Source organism: Ambystoma mexicanum, chromosome 4q, assembly GCF_040938575.1.
Source record: "Ambystoma mexicanum isolate Mex_15411 chromosome 4q, UKY_AmexF1_1, whole genome shotgun sequence".
Taxonomy (NCBI): Eukaryota; Metazoa; Chordata; class Amphibia; order Caudata; family Ambystomatidae; genus Ambystoma; species Ambystoma mexicanum.
The window spans coordinates 1,062,304,600-1,062,324,888 of record NC_090928.1 but is presented as its reverse complement, the minus strand read 5'-3'; the positions used below and the strand labels follow the sequence as shown (position 1 = coordinate 1,062,324,888).

Genomic DNA, 20,289 nt, shown 5'->3' with positions numbered 1-20,289 from the left:
CATAGCTCCGTTGGAGATGTAGCATGCCGCTCTTTGGAAAGGTATGGTGCAGTATCTAGTGGGTCGTACCAGTGTTTGGCATACTGGGCTTGCGCTACCATGTAGTATAACTCAAAATCTGGCGCTGCTATGCCTCCTGTGTTATATGGTTCAACCAATTTCTCCCATTTCATTCTGGCTGAACCCCCATACCAGATGAACTCTACAGCCCTGGATCTTAAACTATCAAAAAACTGTCTACCCGGCCAGATCGGGACATTACCGAATACGTACAGTAATTTTGGCAGGACCACCATCTTTAGAATAGCTATCCGGCCTGCAAACGATATAGGGAGTCTGGCCCACAGCTGGAGGTTGGCTGTAATAGATTGTAAGAGTTGTTCATAATTATCTAAGTACAAAGAGGTTCTGTCTTTGGATACTAGAATTCCCAGGTATCGGATTTTGATGGGTGACCATTTTAATCTGTGTGTGTTGGTTGGGCATACGGTTGCTGGAGTCAAGGGGAACATTTCAGATTTCAATTTATTAATTTTATATCCCGAGTACTCTGCAAACTCATGTATTATCTACATAGTGGGCCCCAGATTAGATTCGGGTTCTCTGATATATAATAGGGTCTCATCCACCTATAGCGATTTCGACTTAACCGTTCCCGCCATTTTGATTCCTCTCTGTCCCTGGATTTTTCTGACAGCAGCTGCCACCGGTTCTATTGTGAGAACAAACAGTATGTGGGAGAATGGGTACCCCCTGCCTGGTTCCCCTGCCCAGTTTAAAGAAATGTGAAATGGTACTATTAGCCAACACTTTGGCACCAGGTCCGGAGTATAACAGCTTAACACATTTCAGGAAATAGGGGCCTAATCCAAATCTTTCCAGTACAGAGAACAAGTAAACCCATGACACCGAGTTGAATGCTTTTTAGCATCTAAGGCGATCACCACCGCCTGAGCTTCGGGTTTAATTTGAGCCATGACCCCAATTAATCTACGTAAGTTTAATGCAGCTGATCTTGTCGGGATGAAGCCACATTGATCCGGGTGGATCAGTTGGGGCATGTGAGGTAGTAGGCTTATGGCCAGGATTTTGCAAAATGTTTGGCATCACAATTAATTAACGAGAGGGGTCTATAAGAAGACATGTCGTGGGGTGGGCATTTTGGTTTTAACAGCACTGTTATATAACAATATGGGGGTCAGTTCGGCATTGAACTCTTTGTACAGCTCTGAGCTCAGGCCATCAGATCCGGGTACCTTCTCAGAGGACAAGGATTTAATTGCGTCTGTAATTTCTTCCAGTGTTATCGGGTTCTCAAGGGCCAACCTGTCCTCCAACCGTAACTTATGGAGTGCTATTGCATTTAGATAATTCTCAATTTCCTGTGTAGACTTTACGTCATGGTCTAGCATAGCTCTGTGTACAATTCAGTAAATTCATTATTAATTCCTTCCTCACTGGTTATCACAGAGCCGTCTTTCGCAACTATGCTGGAAATGGGTGCTTGCCACCTTTCAGTTTTCAGCAGGTTTGCAAGAGCACGATCTGCTTTGTTCCCCTCACCATATCAGCGTGCCTTAAGAGGGGCAGCCATGTATAGTAGTTCCCTAGGCGCAAGTTCATTGAAGTCTTGTAGAAGGCTATTTATGTCCGCTAGGGTCTTCTTTTCATGGGTGTCACTATATTGTACTTCCAGTTCCCTCTGTTTCTCCACTTCTGCTAACTCTGCCCTGACTGTTTTCAGTAATCGCGTAGACATGGAGATTAGGATCCTCCTTACCCAAACCTTAAAGGTTTCCCATATGGTCACACTCTTTTCTACAGATCCCTTATTGACCTCAAAGAACATATCAATTTCAGTATGAAGGGCTTCTGTGACACTTGGGTCTTTTAAAACATCAGGTGGAATCCTCCATCTTCTCGCTGGGGGCTTGAAATTTTTCCAACAACATTTCTAGAGTTATTGGAGAGTGGTCTGATAACGTAAGTGGGTGAATCACACATTTACCAACCATGTTAGAGAGGTGTGCGGACACGAGCCAGTAATCTATGCGGGATTCACTATCGTGTACGGAGGAGTAGAATGAGTATTGCTTAATCAGCGGGTGCAACGTTCTCCAGGCGTCCATGAGTGACAGCTGCGTCATGATCTGAAGTATGGTAGTCGCTGTTCTGATAGGTGCTCTGTGTTTGCTAGATGAACGATCAATGGTGGTGCTCAGAGTAGTGTTGAAGTCACCCCCCCACCATACACATCACCCGTCTAGTGTGCCCATCTTGCATGCCACATTTGTGTAGAAGTCGGGGTCATCGATATTCGGGCCATATGTGTTTACAAGTATGACTCCTCTCCCCGCAATGTTGCCCCATACAATCACGTATCGACCATGTGGGTCAATTTTACTTTTAATGAACTGAAAACACAGAGAGGGATGAATCAATGTGAGAACTGCTCTCGCCTGGGCGGAGTATTCAGTACAATACCTCTGTCGTCCCCAATCGTGAAGAAGGTCCTGTTTACCTTCTGGAGTGCGTGTGTTTCCTGCAGCATGACATCCCCAGAGATTGTTTGTTGAGTTTGACAAATGCAATGTTGCTTTTTTGTTTGTTTTCACTGTGCTGTTCGCGGACCCCAAAAAAAGTCTGCGAATCCAAGATGGCGGGCGTTTCAGGAAAACCGACGCATTTCACGTGGTCTCGACAGCCAATCAGCGGCCGCGTCCGGATGCAAAAGTCAGCACATTTTTCTGGCCAATCAGAGGCCAGTCTGCAGACCGAACAGGGATGTGATTCTGCGGAGCGGACATTGATATCACACATTTTTTTGCCTTACATTTAAAAAAAAACTACTGGATGGATTCACACCAAATGAACAAAAGCACGTTTTCGGGAGCAAGCCGCTGCTCCTGCCGCAAATTTGGTGAAAACCCATCCAGCGGTTTGGGCTGTAGGCGTGACGGAAATCTTTTCTCCATTCAGTCTATGGGAAAAAAAGAAATTTGGGACCCCCCCCCCTATAATTTTGCCCCCCCTAGACCAAACCTCACCAAACTTAGCAAAAACATTCTGAGTGGGCCATATACTTTTGCAAAGTTTGGTGAGGATTCGTCCAGGGAGAGCAAAGTTATAAGACGCCCAAAAAGTGCTCTTCACATGGGTTTAGCAACTTAACCAAAACTACATGGCCGCTACCGCAGGTCATGTAATATATCTGCCTAATTGTTATTCTTGGTGTTTCACCGTGTGTGCTCACTGGAGACCTCTGATCACCCTCACTCTTCCTGGGATTTAGCCTTGACTGCTCTCCAAGATACCATGAATAGGTCTGGTTATATTTCCAGAAGTGCCCCCTGTTCATATAATAAGGTTGGCTGTTAAGATCAAGTGTTCTTCAGGCAGCTCAAGTAAGGCAGTACTTAATACTTTATTTCATTAGATCAAATATGTACATAAATTGACAGGACATGACACGAGCAGGGAGGGAGCCCACTGACTCCCACCACCCAGGCTACATGGTTTCCAACTGCCTTTAGGTGGAACACTCACACTAGACAACATTCCACCTCACCCAACATTCCACATATAACATCACTCAGTTACTGACATAATTCACTCTGCACACACTCAGGTCCAGTCGTCACATACTGAAGTCCAGTCATAACAGTGGCCTCCTAAACATCTGTCCACCAGGCCAGAGTTTAGAAATCCATTCTAACAGGCATTTATTTATTCATTATTATTTTTGTATTGATTTGGTTACAAAATGAAACCTTTCAATACAGACCTTATTTTACATTGCAACACATTTTATAAATACACATATCATAAAACACAAGACATTTACAAAATATTTAAAAAATGCCAACCAATATATTGTTTTAAAAACAATACATCAGGGCATGTTATAGTTTAAAGTTTCATTTTTTCAAACATGTACAATTAAAATCTTATTCATCATGCTCAATTAACCAAATTGTCAATTCAAGTTTAGGATCCTGTAAGTATCTTATTACTGCAAGAGTCAGTGCAATATGTACGCCATTATAATCTTTAGACCGCATACATTTCTGCATTATAAAGTCTATAGTACTTAAATTACTTTTGCAAATACAGTTTCCTTTGCTCACTAAGGGCTGGGCATTGGACTTATATATGTTTCAATGTTTCCGGTTCCAATACATTTTTACAGTGTCTGCATACCCTTTCATTCACTGGCGTATTCGTTCTTGCACCCAGTAGATCTTTCCTAGGCCATAGGCTTAATCTCAGTTTTAAGAACAAATATTAAGAACAAATACCCCTAATTTGGTCCGGGAATTTTAACATATATAGTTCTGGAGTATTCAACGGTTTCCACAAGGGGGCGCCATTTTGAAAATGTTTGACATTCTAATCTAGTCTGCTGCCAATCATGCCACCACAATTTGGTTTTCGCTTTCACCAGATTGGTTATCAACAATTCAAAAGATAGATTTGCCACTTCCATATAAGTAGCTGTATTCATGGTTTCACCGAATTATCAAGAGAAGAGCTTACTAATGTGGCAATAACGCTTAAGGAATTGGATCCTGGTTTATTCACACATTTTCTGTATGTTAATAACATTTTCCACACCACGATTATATTCAGCAATAAAAGGCCCAATTCATATATCATTTTTGCCATTGGTGGGCTTGGTGGAAGTATTAATACCTTTTTCCAGAAAGCACCTTAGAGTCTTGTCTAATATAACACACTGTGGTACACGCTGGTTTCTGCTCTGTACGTTAGAATCGGGACACTTTTTTTGCCTATAATAAATAATCTGAGTTTTATAGGAGACTTTGCCGTATTTCTGATGACTCGGTCTCACTTGGGATGCAGCTGTAGGAGTTTTTTTAAAAATCAATATGATACGGAAGTTCAACCAGGTTATTATTCAACATAAGTCCAAGATAGCAATTTTCATTAACCGTGCACACAGGGCTGTTATATATTTTCCAATTAAAAGCAACTCTTCTTTGCTTCAATTTAGACGGATTAAAAGTAAATACTTTAGTCTTTTCCAAGTTTATAAATAAGAAGTTTATTGTTTGTTCACCTTTTTTTTGTAAACCTATTGGAGTTTTAGAAATTAAAACTAAATTGTCAACATATAAAAGCCAGGGTATCTTAACATCACCTATTTTTGGTGAGTCAGATCTCACTTCATTAAAACTTTTGCCAATATCTCTTATATGAAGTGCTGCAAGTGTGTTGGCTGTAGCTGGAAGGAGGTTCTCTTTTTTTTCTTTCCGTGGATGTGCTGATGGACTAATTCTTTCCTCCATTGCCTTTGTGAAGGCGGACCTTTGCTACATACCCTCCAACACAAGTGAAGCGCAGCAGAGTGCTGCGAGTGTGTTGGCTGTAGCTAGAAGGAGGTTCTCTTTTTTTCTTTCCGTGGATCTGCTGATGGACTAAGTCTTTCCTCCATTGCCTTTGTGAAGGCGGACCTTTGCTATATAGCCTCCAAAACAAGCAGAGCGCAGCTGAGTGCTGCGATTGTGTTGGCTGCGTTTGCTGCGTTCGTTGGAGAGCCGGAGGGACCCCCCCGCCAACATAGCACAGCCCGCACACCTGATCGCACAATCTACTGCTTGCACTGAAGTGGGTCTGGAGCAGCACCAACACTTGGTCATCCCTTTTCTTGGCTAAGTGATAAACACTGAATTCTCTTCCTCGACTATTGTGCTACATTGCAGACTGAAATGTAACCGCGCGTGTACCCCTTTCTTAACCACGGAATAACAGTAAAAGAACTTAAAGGAAAGAAAAAGCCTGCATAGAAGCGAAATATTTTGAAAGATATTTGTTATTACTGTTAACCATGTACACTCTCAGAAGTGCCTCGATGAAGGACAAACTCAAAGCCCCTGAATTCGATCCTACCTTTGAGACACAAAATAGCTCAAGAAATGTGCCTAAACTTGTTCCAACTACTATCACAGCAGCAATTTCACATCCAATCCCCATGACTGGTGTAGATGAAGGCAGTGACTCTGCTGATGGCAGGTACTCACTGCTCGAAATTTCATCTGTAGCCAATCATTTAGTTAAAAAAGCTTCAGAACAGAACTTGGGATACACACTTTCAACAACAAGTATGAAGCGCACTATTTCCAATCCTGCGGGACGTAAACAACCATCTCGGAGCCTAGACACATTGAGTAATCTATCAACTGTGTTTGGATCAATACAACAAAGCCATGTTGCTAAAGAAGCAATACTGAACCCCCCCCCCATGGAAGAAGACTTATTCGAAGAGTTGCTTAAAGAAAAACACAACGGCCCCTATGAAAGGCACTCTTATCTAACTAATGCTGATCAAGTTCTCCCTATTCCAACAACACTGAGAAATATTCATTTTGCCCCCCTCAGTGGAAGCACAAATGTATGAGAAAGATCACACCCATCACAGCAGTGTAACACCAGCCTGCATGCCAAACCTCAACCGAACCTTCACAAGACACCACCTTAAAAGCTTTAAGCTTTGTACTGTACTCCCTTGTTAATGTGTTTGAATCTCTAAAAAACTCAGGAATATTAATAGAGTTATCCAAAGATTTTGGCAGTTGTGAGTCCTCAATAGTGGGCTTAAGTTCAGCCTTAAATACTCAACATCGATTCTAAATGAGTTGAGAAATGACACCCATTTGCATAAAGAACTCAACGATAATATGTGGAAATATCTTAAATCCACACAAGTACAGTCGAAGTCTAAAAACAACGAGAAGGAAGATACAGTATTAATTCAAGATTGTGATGACACCACGCTATCTACCTCAGCGATGTAAACGTTTTTGAAGATTGGCCCAAATGGTTGACGAGCAAGTATTTGGTAAAGCTGACGCCTTACAAGCATGATAATTGCTCAGCTCAAACCATGGTACCAATTACAGCCAACATGATTGAAAACAAAAAAAAGAATTGTAAGAAACAAAATCCAGAAAAAGTTTATGATGAATCCATCATAAACAACAACAAAAAAAAAAGGAAACAGAAAAACCTAAAAGAGCGCAGAAGACGACGCAGATGACACAGTCAAACTTGGTAATAAATCGAAACCAAAGAAACAGAAAAAGAAATCAAGCAAAACCCATTTTTTCAAAGCCCCGAATAAGATCAATGACTCGGACGCATTGAAAGAAAGGAAAAACATAATACATATATAGGAGACAATTTCTAAGCAGACCGGTAAAAAGAAAAATATAAGAGCAGATGACCTCCAAGATTGCATAGAAGTTAAAGCAACTGCTGCCCAGTGAACAGACCCAAAACAAAACATTAGTGCTGGTTGCCAAACTATAGAGCAGAGGGTGGAACCCAAAGTTGTGTTAAAACCGCTCCGTTTAGCTCCCATCTTTTGCAAGAAAAACTGTTCAAAGCCTTAAGTGTCGGAGGAAGCTGAACACTCCAAAACATCTAGCCTCTTTGGTACCAGTAGACAGACATCTCTATTGACAACACGAATCGATCACAAATGGCTAGTCCCTTAATGGAAAATAGGACCAAACCATCTCCCACTAACAAACCCTTTGCAGCGCCCAAACTATGGCTAAGGCAAGCAGCTCAACGATCAAGATATAAGGCACTTAATTGCAGTAATATATTAGTATATACTAAAAGAATACCTGATCTTTATCGTTTCCCATGTAAAGACATAGAAGGCATTTCATTCCCTCATGAGAAATGCACATATATAGTAGAACTCATTCTTAAGACAAAGGAGGGAATGAAAGCCTTACTTATGTGTGCTGAGGAATTGACGAGCGCGGGAATCGAAGTACTTGACAGATTGCCCTCTCAAATGGTGGCAGAATCTAAAGCAGATGCATTGTGACTGAAACAGATACACATAATTCAAGTTCAAACCAGGATCAGATCACAGCTCCCACAAACATCTAATTGCGAGCCGTTGGCAAAACCACCACCGCCAACGAGAAATCAAAACTCTGGACTCTCCTGCCAGACATCTTGACAAAGGTCCTCCAAAGGCTTCATGCCAATGAGGATTCACAGTAGGGGAGAAAAGAACCATCACTCTAAGTTGGAATACAAGAGGTCCCTCATCATTCAGGGACCACAACACAAGCAATATGCTTTTTCACAATCAGGACCTCGTCTTCTTTCAAGAAACATGGCTGATACAAAATGTTCAAGTTAATGGCTTTACAATTATAAATCAACTTGCTGCACGTCCAAATGGTGGTAGACCCTCAGGGGGGTGTACTGATACCCATTCGCAATAGTATAAGACATGATATCAGTTGCTTGAGCTGTGACACTCCAGGAATGCTTGTTAACTGTGTGGTTAAATGGGGAGAAACTACAAGAAGACCGATATTAATTAACATCTATTGTAACTTGTCAAATAAGAGTATTGTACCTTTTCTGGATGCACTTTCTACTACTCTTATTGAAGTATACATTACCTATGGCAATGATTTCATTATACTGTGTGGAGACTTCAATGAATTTTGCTCCCTTATTGTCAGACAAACAACAAAATCCTGTAGTAATAGATCTAATGGTGAATTGTGGGATACTCTATTCTGTGATTGGAATCTGATGATCCTTAATGGCAATATGGGTAATGAGCTTGTTCCTTCATCCACATAGTCTAATGGATAAGTTGAGTCTACAAACTACTATATCACGGTGTCAGCTGAACATTTTCATTATTGTACACTATTTAAATTTAATACACAGTTCCCTTGGGTAGACACCTGGAGATTATGGGAATACATGGGCATAGGTCTAAAGCTTTTGAAACGAAAACGAGCCTGTAGAGATTTGTGGTCACTATGTTTCATGGGCACAACTTTAAATTGTGTACAATAATGAAAAAGTTCGACTGACACCGTGATATAGTCCCTTTACTCCCTGCGGACCGCACAGTTGAAAGGGATAATATCAACTGGATCCTCACGTTATCCAGAGATGATATTGAATGTCTCATTACTAAATAATCTAGGTATCGAGACTCTGGCTCTAATGGCCCAACGAATACCATCTTTAAATCTGTTTTAACAACTTGTGCAAGAATTCTGAATTGTCTACTTCATAATATCATTAAGAGCAAATCGATTCCGGCATCCTGGAGATGTGCTATCGTCATTCCCATCTATAAGATAGGAGAAAGAATGGAACGTGTGAACTATCGGCCAATAGCCCTTCTAGACTGTGACAGTAAGATCTTTTCAGGCCTTGTGCTCAAAGACTAAGGGCCTCATTACGGCCATGGCGCTCCTGTAATGAAGGGTGCCGATACGGAACCGGCACCCTTCATTACGGGATGCCCTATTACGAGGTTCCCTTGTGGGACCCCGAGGGGACCAGGGAGCTAATAACGGGCCTGTTATTAATGGGCCAGTTATTAGCTCCCTCCCCATTCCCAGTGAGCCCTATGGGGGCTCAAATGAGAATGGTGATGGGTTTTCCAATGAGGACTTACCGGGTCCTCCATGGTTGGAATAGCCCGGTAAGTCCTCATTGGAGGAACCTGGTACTGGACCCCAGTATGGAGGCAGCCATGCCCTAATTAAGGGCATGGCTGCCTCCATACTCGTAATGAGGCCCTAAGAGTCATGGGCCGGGCGTAATACGATCCTCGCCACACAACAAACAGGTTTCCAAAGGGGTCTTTCTACCACAATTAATGGCCTAATTCTTTACACAGTAAAATATCTCAGTGCATGTAATAAATCAAAACCTACATACATTTCCCCAATTGATCTTACAAAAGCGTGTGACTTAGTGAACAGAGCCAAACTGTGGACCAAACTCAGAAAATGGGACATTCCAGAAGGTTTACTTGCTATCATCATAGCTCTTCAATAAAACACCACCCTCCAAGTCAGACTAAACCTAAAAGGAGAACTTTGGCCTGACATAGCCACCATTAATGGCGTCAGACAGGGCTGTGTCTTGGCCACGTTTCTTTTGAATCTTTAGCAGATTTAGTGGACTTTTTGCTCACACGCACACACTTATATGTCCCAGGAGAGGCAAAAGCCCAATTAATTTCCTAGCATACGCTGATGACATAACCTTGATTGAGCACACTCCAGTTGGACTCCAACATCTGATCAAGGCTATGGAACAATATGCAAGTGAGAATGAGCTAATTGTCAACCCTTCAAAATCAAACATAATGATCGTTGGCAACCCATCAAACAGAAGGAAAACACCCATATGGCATTTGAATAACCACATTCTGCCAATTGTTAAAAAAAATATATATATCTGGGCTTTACCCTCAGAACAAACCAGTCACTTAAAGACCTGACTGATGACCTAGAGATAAAAGCTTCACAATAGACAAGTCAATTGAAAAAATTGCTTGTGTCCTTGTGTAGATTTTCGCTTTTGTCCCTGCTAAAATTATACAAAGGGAAAGTGATTCCAGCAATACTGTATGGGATGGTAATCAATCCATGTGCCTGGAAATATAAATAAACCATTTTGGAAGGTCGTATATGGAAAACTCTTTCACTTCCCATGTCCCTCTCGATAGCACGTTTAAGATATGAATTCGGTTTGCATTCGCTTCAATCACAATTTGATTGGAAAATAGTACTGATTTATAGATCTATCATAGATCCATGTAAACACTCTTTGTACAAAAATATAAATGACCAAATGGGATCTGACAAAGTAAATTCTTGTCCAAATTACAAAGAGATTTCGATCAAATCCACATGAACTGTGAAGTATCAAGGGATATCCTGATTTTGAATCCAGATAAAGCTATGCGAGCCCTATTGAGAGCCGATTGGATCACAACTAGATTGTCTATTTGTAATCTTAAAAGCACAAAAAGAAATGGAGTGTTTGAGAAGCCAAGCAAATATGAGTTGCCAAACTTAAGAAGATTTCCAAACCCTCAATGGAGTGCCGAATTATTTTGCTCTCGGTTAAATTTGGTGAAAATGAATGAAACCTGGAGAATGTGGCAAAATCTAGAACACAAAGAAGGGGAATGCGATCTATGTGGCGAAGTGTACATCCAAGAAATAAAACGCCTCCTAATTACCTGTTCAGCCACATTCACAACAAGAAAGAAATATTTTGCTAGATTTGTCCACCATAATGAGTGGCTGAATACCCAAGATTTTGGGCATAGGCTGGCTTGGGGTAAGGACAGTTTATCTATAGAGCTTCTGAAATAGCTAAATTAAATATGTTTTATAAGCCTCTCCTTGTAAGAGAAGACGATTACCACCTCTCACATAATTTCCTTATTTAACTAGAGCTATCATTTTATACTTCCTGTATGTTCTTTTTTTCCTTTTCATTGTCATTGTCGTTTTCTGTCATTTTAAAAGAACTGTGTAAAAAAAGTCTATGTAGGACTAAAGGCACAACAAAAAAATGAAAAAAAAGATATAAAATAGTTAAGAGTTGCTGCTAAAATACAACCTGGTTTTAAACTTCTGTGTGTATGAGAAGGCTGGGAGAGTAGGCCATCTTGATTTAAGCAAATTTGAACAGAAGTGTTGGTATACAATTGTGAAATTAGAGCCAATATATAATTCAGACAATTTGCTTTCTCTAGTTTCCTAAACAACAATTTTCTTCAAATAGAGTCAAATGCGATTTTAAAATCTATAAAAGCCATGTGTATAACTTGCTCGGTAACGAATCTTCAATGCTTCATTAGTGATAGTGCTAACAGGTTTACTGAGGTGTTAAGACCCGCTGTAAATCCTGTTTGAAAATTATCTCTCAGATGCATCTTGCATACCCACGTTTTTAAAATCTCACAATATAAACTGGGCAAGGATTTTTCCGGGGAAATTTAATAGCGCAATTGGTCGATCATTTTGTGGCTGAGCACAATCTCCCTTTTTATAAATGGGTATTATTATTGATTTCATCCACGGAAGAGGTATATGCTTGCCCGCTAGTATATCATTGAATATAATCATCTAATATTTGTGTCCAGGAGTCTGGCTGACTCTTTAACATTACATTTGTCTATCCATCTCGACCAGGAGCTCTGGAGCCACTTAATTTTGCAATATGTATATCTTCTTTATAAAAAAAAATTATAGAGTCATTAGATATACAGGGAATAGCATCAAGCCTTTTGATCTTGCGACTGACAGCCATATATCTGGTCATAGTACTGTTTCCACACAGCTTCTTGCACAGCCTTAATTTGAAAAGGAGACGGATTATCTTGAACTGCACTATTAAGTGTTGCCCAAATTTGACCCACATTTTTTTTATGTTACCCTGTTAAACATGTTTCTTTGTACAAATATATAGTCAATAATTGAGATGGAGCTACCACGCCTCCATGTAGGTCTATGAGGTATATCATTCTGTAGAGAGCCATTCACCATAATAAACTGTCTCTCTTGCATTAACAATATCTTTTATCGGTAAACAATTGATATTTAAGTCCCCAGCTATCAACACCTGCAAAATCTTTGTATCCTTATTGATCAGGTCAAGCATTTGAATTACACCCCAAAAAAATGCATTGTCTGATATCCCTGCGTGGTTCCAATATATGTATAATACAGCAAAGGTATAATTCTCCGCTTTAATCTTGACATGTTGGATGTAGGAGTTCGGGGACGCCCAAGGTTCCAAATCTAAGCCTCTACTGGATTTCACAGCTATCATAAGACCTGAAGCGGGCCGACCCATGATTCCTCTAGTTGCCGGAACTAGGGTAAGAGCATGATCTTCCCATATGGGCGGTTCTCCAAGTCCTATTTCCTGAAGTAGTAACATATCAACATTTTTTAAAGTATCTATTTTCGCAAATAGCAGATGCTTAAAATCCCTCGTATTCCAACTTGCCAATTTATAGAACTCCTGCTGGGATTCAAAGAATTGTTACATATTTCTATTGTTATTTAGAATCTGCTGTTGTCTCCTCATTTCAGACCCTAATCCCGCTGGGCAGCCAAGGTGTTTGACTAATCTTGAGTCGTTCGAATTACAATTTGAATAAGTGATTCGCAATGTAGGGTTTTCATTTACATCTGAATAGAATGTACTCCATGTCAGGGGGTCACTCCTTATATTTATATGAGAGACATTCCTATTGCAAGCTACACTCAGCTTTTGCATTGGGGGCTCTTCTAGTACTTGTTTCTGATTATATACTAACTGTCCAGTTGCTAGACCTTGATTAAGAATATAGTCCTGTGACAGTATAAAGCCCAATGTAAATAATTCTTCTTTCCAATCTTGTAGGAATTCGACTTGTGTTATATCATTGCTTTGGAAATCTTCTAAAACATGTATGTCATTAAATATATTCAAAATGCTCTATTTAGGACATATTGAGGATGGTTCCATGTCATTTCATCGCCTGCAATTTAATCCCCTGTCATTTTAACATGTACATTCCAACGAAAATGCTCATCTGTTTTTGGGGGGTGGGGTACTCCCCTCCCACTTCCCAAACTTATTTTTGGCTATTGCCTACCCGCCCAAACCCTTATCTGCCCTTTCGCACCCCCCCATAAAAAATTCAATGAGCATATTCGTTGTAATATGCACATTAAAATGCCAGGAGATGGAAAAGCAGGCAATGAAAGAACGTCGTACCATTGAGGATATGGTTCCGCTCGACATTGTAATGACAATTTGTTTGCAAGTTTGTCGATAATTTAGGGTTATCTACAGTATTGTTGTTTATCAAGGATTCACTCATTTTCACAGCAACACTAGGTATACCCCTTGTGTCACAAAGGCTAGGAATTGATGACACTGAGCTTTGAGAATGGATAGCTGACTTGATAGGATTTTTATACGTTCTAAAGTTAGACATTTCGCTATATTATGCCATTCCTGAAGGAAAGGTCTCTCAACATCTTTATAAGCTCATTGATTACCTCTTTAGAGGGTGGCAAAGTATTCCAGTGGGCCGCTAAGCAATGGATATCTTCGCTGTTAAGAGCTTCGGCAGCTTCAATTAGTTCATCTACAGATTCTGTAGTCTCAACTATATGGGGCTAGTCATGCGACTGTAAAGCTGATCTTACATTTTGTGGGGTTTTTTCCTTGACAGTCTCACTAAATCCTTCATTTTTTTCAATTTGCTTCTCAGGCGTTGTTAATATTAGTGGTTGGAGGAGAGTAGTAGTGGTTGATAGGGAGTGGTAGTGGTTGGCAGGGAGGAGTACTGGTGAGAGGCATGGTAGAGGTAAGGAGAACGAGTAAAGAGAGAGAGATAACATTAACGTGTAGAGGCAGGAGACCGTAATAGTGAAACATCTGAGGGAAAACAGACTGGCGGAGAGGAGCCAAGGGAGGAAAAAGGGAAAGGGGAGACTGCGTTTGAGTGGCATAGAAAATTCGTACAGAGCAACTGCAGGCACTATTCCCACTTCCTGTAAAAATAAGGAGGGAGAAAGAGAAGCAAAAACAGAGAAAGAGAAAGAGAAAGAGAAAGAAAAAGAGAAAGAGAAAGGGACAGCCCTAGGCCCCACAAATGAAACAATAAAAACCCTTGAACCGTCCTGGAGAAACTGAGTGGTTTGTGTGCTGTCTGTGACATGTGAAACAAAAAAGTCTAATGAGAGAAAAATACATTTAAAAAGTATCACTGAAAATTAAAACAATTCCAGCAGGATGGCAAGCATACAATAAATGAAAACATTATCATCACAAACACTACATCAAATATATAATAAAACACATATGCCAAATAACGGACATGGCATACCCACTCATTTTAGGCAGGTCACCCTCAGCATATAGCTAGTTTCAATGGCATGCCAAACACTTTGGTGTACAGTTGGTACCTAGTGTCCATGGGGGAGGACCAACCCAATGCCCTTTAGTGAATGCATACCTAGTACGCATTATTGCCCAGGTAATGAATGCACAATGATGCCAGGATCTCATCTGCAGAGTAGTACCAGCTTACCTAGCAACCAACAGGGCAGAGGTTTCCAGGTGTCCTCGTCAGGGCACCTAGTTAGTGTCCATTGTCCTGCAGCTATGTTTCCTTTAGAGTAAAGATTTTACTAGATCAAACATAAGACATCAGACAGAGCTCGGTAGACAGCCATTGCAACTCATAATAACAAGGGCCAAATTCAGAGAGGAAGCGTCACATGGAAGAAGAAATTTTGAAAAACAATTGGGAGTGGCAAGCAAGACCAAGTAAGGAGATGGATCTGTGATGACAGGGGCCCGGGCAGTAGCGGAGACGGGTGACCGTGGATGGGTCCACCTAACCAGGAGCAGTGTGGTGCTGCTCCAAAGGCAGTGACTCCTCAGTTGGAACAGCTCTATTTCCAGACCATGGGCAGGATAAATAGAAAATCCCAGACTGCCTCAGACATTGATTGACTGCATGATTGAGTGAGAACCATGTCATAAGGTTGCTGAGAGCATAGACAACCACTTACTGATGCTCTGGAGTATGCAAACACAACTAATATTCCCTAAATGCACATAATGTACAGTTAAGCATAACAACTTATAAATAACCTGCACTTCATACAAAGAACCAAAATACTTAATAAATAATGTATTGATAAAAATACACATTACAGAACAATTTGATCCTCTCCTCCACTGATAAAACACTACCCACATTTAAGAAACACACCCTTTCATATTCCATGTAATATGAGTGTTCCTTTAAAGCCTCAACTAGCATTTCCATGAAAAAACTAAAAGCAGTAAAAATTTTTTATCAAAATGACGAAATTAGAAAGACAGAACAAAAGTTAGAGATGATAAAAGAAAGCCAGACAAATTTAAACATGAGAGGAATGGGAAAAGACAAACAGATGCAAAACATTGTTATGATAACATGCTATCAGATAATATACAGATAAACAGTGGTTTGAAAGAATTGCACCTCTGAACCGTGGAAACACCAATTACATATTTTGCAAAGAAAGCGGAATACCAATTTAACATATACATATTACATGTTAAGCACACAAAAGAATCCCCAGACAGCATCATTGAAAAAAGAAAATATACTCTTCAATTTGCTATTTCAGATCCACCTACCTTGGTACATTTCCATGCAACGTATCTGTCCACTTAAAATTTTGAATATATCGTAATTTGTTGTCTTGAGTACCGCCATCAAGAGCAATAATAAAGCCTGCAAAAAGCACAAAGGAGAAAAGTGAGACATTAACATGGTGCATGCAGCATGGTGCAGGGTTAAATCAATGACTCTGCTCAGATGTATGTTCCACTAGTAGTTAGCATTTACAAAAAAAAGAAATGAAAAATAATTTGCTCTGGCATCTTCCCAAGACCCACATTGTGACTCTTTTTAAGAAGATGTCTAACGATCAGGAGGTCTCGGCTAACCACTGTATCATTTATAAGCAAAGTACTGAAAAGGATGTCCATCTCCCAGCTCCTGCACTTCAATGAAAATAATGACTTCCTGCCTGATAATCTGGGTTCCAGCCTATAATAGGAACTGAATCCATCCTCCCCTTTATGAGACAAATACATACAGTCCCTTTATAGCAAATGCACTTTTGACACAAGCAAACATTCCACTCTTCTTGACCGCCAGGAAAACACAATTGGCATTTGTGACTGGGTCCTCGGGTGGATTTAATCCTTTTTTCTCGAAAGAAAGGTTGAGGATAGGTCTGGCCATTTTTTTTTTAAACCTAAGTGACGATTCACTAGATGGTGCCACTTCTCCTCGAGGGGGAGCCCTTTCCCATGAGGCCAGGGAGGTGAAGCCGCTACCTGATAGTTCCCCTGGAGGTGTTATAATGCGGAAGGATCTCATGCGGGGGCACTGCCACCTCTAGGGAGAAGGACGACCATCTAGGGTACAGCCCTTATGAGAACACCACACCCCACATACTCTAACCTCTGTTTCCTCTGGTAACATCTTTGTAGACAGCAGACCTGTGTATTGTTATAAGGCAGAGTACCTCAAGGTTCTGGAAAGTACTCAGACAAAGAAGAAGAACAGGAACCTAGGTAATCCAAGTACTGGGACGAGTTTGCCCCGTGGAGCAATAACGATAAAACCTGTGAAAGAGAAGAAGGACTTATACAATGGGCCCAGACCCTGCTGGCAACATTGTATAAAAATCAACCATGGACTAAAGACTTGTTCTCGGGCAGCCGCATAAAACGGCAGGTGTGCTGGGCACCGAACCATGGGAGATTCAAACCTGTGTCGCTGATCCAGAGGGAGAGCAGTGTCAAGAGGAGTAAGGAACTGTCAACTTCCTTTTCTTGTTGAGGCTGAATGTCCCACTTTCCCTCCTCCACCTCCTCGCCTGAGTAAACTGTGTCCTCTTCCACTGGGCTCAAGGGTCGGTGGGATCTGTAGTCCTTCTCCTTTTTGTTTTAAAGTTTGAGTCTCGCACGAGAGGAAGCCACAGTGAAGGCTACTAGAGAGCACTTCCCTGAGGACCCCCCTCCCGGGAGAGACAAATTAGGGGAAAAAGCCAAACGTGGCAAAAAAACCCTCGGAATTGTGAGCAGCTGGACTTGAAGGTGCAGGATTCGAGTGGAAGAAAGTCTTTGTCCAAATGTGGAAACAGGAATCCGGAATAATTGGAGTAGGGTTCGGACAACACTGAAAGCCCAAAGCGTTAGGCAGCAGAACAGAAAGTGAAGGGAGGATGCGGCGAGGCCGCTAGGAAAGTAACCCGTATCGTGGCCCACGCACTAGAAAGTAGCATGAACAGGAAGGAGGACGGGCAGAGAGGAGGGAAGAAGAGTAAGAAAACAAGAAAAGAAACCGGAAGAGTCCGGGACACCAAAGCGTAGCGCAACAATGGCAGCAAAGGAAAACACAGCTGACCGAAAGGTTGCAACGTGCAGATGTCAAGAGGAGGAGTTCCTAAATAGGTCTACGTACATGCGAATGTAAAAGAACTAGACCGCTGCATGTACGTAGTTGAAGGCGTGCTGGAAATCAGGAAGTGCGGTAGTGAATCCAACGAGGCCATAGACGCCAACATCCGAGGCGTTGCATGACAGTATGCCCCCTCGAACCCGTGGGCTTGCCCGGGTGAGCCCTATGAAACTTCCTGAGTAGCAAGGGGGCATGAATATGCGAAAGGGGTTTCCAGGAGTCTTCTGCAGAAGAGAACCCCTTTCCAATGTACCAGGTATTCTAGGCGACCCTTATGATATCTGGAATCTCTCAAGTGTGATACTTCATATTCCGGTGCTTCAGGAGAGGATGGGACAGAGAGGTCGAGAAATGCGAGTCTGGTCTGCACTCCTGAGTAGTGAAGCATGAAAAACCGGGTGAATGCGTTTTAGAGCGTGAGGCAATTTAAGGCGGAATGCCACAGGATTGATTTTGGCAATGATGGGAAAGGGTCCAATGAAGCGTGGCGAAAGCTTGAATGGGTGAGACCATCGTGGTAAATATTTAGTAGAAAGCCATACTTTAGAACCCACTTCCCATTCGGGAACCTCTTGTCAATGTTTATCGGCTTGCCTCTTATAGGTCTTGAGACTCTCTGTCAAATTCAGCTTGGCCTTCTCGTGGGTGTCTTTAAGACGAGCCAACACTTCATCCACTGCCGGAAGAGAAGTTGAAAAGGTAAAGTAAGGGATGATAGATCGGGGGTGAAACCCATACGTTCAGTAGAACGGGGACATACCACTTGCGGAGTGACTGGAGTTATTATACGCAAATTCTGCTGTAGGTAGTAGGTCCACCCAATTGTCCTGTTCCAAGTTGGTGTAGCTTCGTAAGTACTGCTCCAAGGTTGTATTCAAGCGTTCAGTCTGCCCATTGGTCTGGGGGTGATACCCAGATGATAATGCACGTTCAATACCCAGAGCTTTGCATAGGGATTTCCAGAATTTGGAAACATATTGGCTTCCGCGGTCTGAGACGATCTTATCAGGAAGACCATGATGTTTAAAGATGTCTCTGATGAAAATCGCGGCCATGGTATCTGCCGTGGGCAGGCCTGAAAGTGGAGAAAAATGAGCCATCTTGGTGAGAGAATCCATGGTTACCATAATGCAGGAACAACCTTTAGAACGCGGTAGCTCCACGATGAAGTCGGTAGTAATATGGCTCCACGGACGATCAGGAACAGTATCCTGTTTCAACACACCTATGGGTCGTTTAGTGCTATATTTGCTCTAACTGCACACGCTACAGATCTTCACGTACCGTTTAACATCTCTGGAATAGCATGGCCAATAAAAGGCCCTGCTGACCAGATCTAAGGGGCTGGCTTGTCCCCTGTGGCCGGCTGGCTTATGGCCGTGGCACCAGGCTAGCACCTTCTTTTGCAAGTCTTTGGATGCTACCCACAATCTTCCCTTCCTGAACAAGAGGCCCTCCGCCTTCGCTAAACCTCTTGGTTCGGTTTGCGTACCTGTGGCCTCTCTGACTTGTTGTAGAAACATAGAGGTGGTTGCTATGATTCGATTCCTTGGGAACAGTCTTTCTGGAGTAGCAGAGGATGCACTGGAGTGATGAGTCTTCCTTGAAAGAGCGTCGGCCAATGTATTCTGACTCCCTGGGATATATGTGATACTGAAATCATACTGAGAAAAGAAATGAGCCCATCAGGCCTGTCTAGAGTTGACACATTCCATAGACTGTAAGACCTGCAGGTTTTTGTGATCCGTTCTGATTACAAAGGGATGTCTTCCTCCTTGTAATAAATGCCTCCAGACCTTGCATGCCTTCTTCATGGCCAAGAGTTCTCTTTCAATAACTGAGTAGTTTTGTTGGCTCAAGGTAAGGGTCTTAGACAAATAGGCCACTGGATGTTCTTCGTTGTCGTTTTCTTGAAGCAAAACTGCTCCAATGGCAGCTGCAGAAGCATCTGTTTCAAGTATGAACTGTTTCTCTTGATCTGGTTGTGGTAGAATGGGAGCACTGCAAAACCTTTTTTTCAATTGTTGAAAACTCTCTTCTGCTTGGGCGTTCCATACAAATGGTATGGAATTCTTTTTTAGAAGGTTTGTTATGGGTACAGTAACCTCGGAGAACCCTGGGATGAAACGTCTGGAGAAATTTGCCATGCCCAAAAATCTTTGTACCTCTTTAACGGACGATGGAGCAGGCCATTTGAGAATGGCATCTACCTTCTGTTCGTCCATCTGTACTCCGTGTGGTGAGAGAACAAAGCCCAGATAGGTTACTGTTGTGACTTCAAAAACACACTTTTCTTTCTTGACCAATAGTTGATGTTGTTTGAGCCGCTTTAATACTTCTTTCAAATGAATCAGGTGTTCTGGCATGTCTTTGGAAAAAATCTAAATGTCGTCCAGGTATACGACAACTGACACAAATAGAAGATCTGAAAA

At 41.7% G+C, this 20,289-nt stretch overlaps 1 protein-coding gene across 2 annotated transcripts in view; it reads right to left on the bottom strand.

The window, feature by feature from the left end:
* The window catches only part of BROX (BRO1 domain and CAAX motif containing), a 904,523-nt gene that overhangs the window by 535,721 nt on the left and 348,513 nt on the right, over positions 1–20,289 (bottom strand). For both annotated transcript variants that reach the window (XM_069608616.1, XM_069608615.1), the window contains one exon: positions 16,021–16,117. In XM_069608616.1, the coding sequence (XP_069464717.1) occupies positions 16,021–16,117 (97 nt within the window). The remainder of the gene's footprint in view (positions 1–16,020; positions 16,118–20,289) is intronic.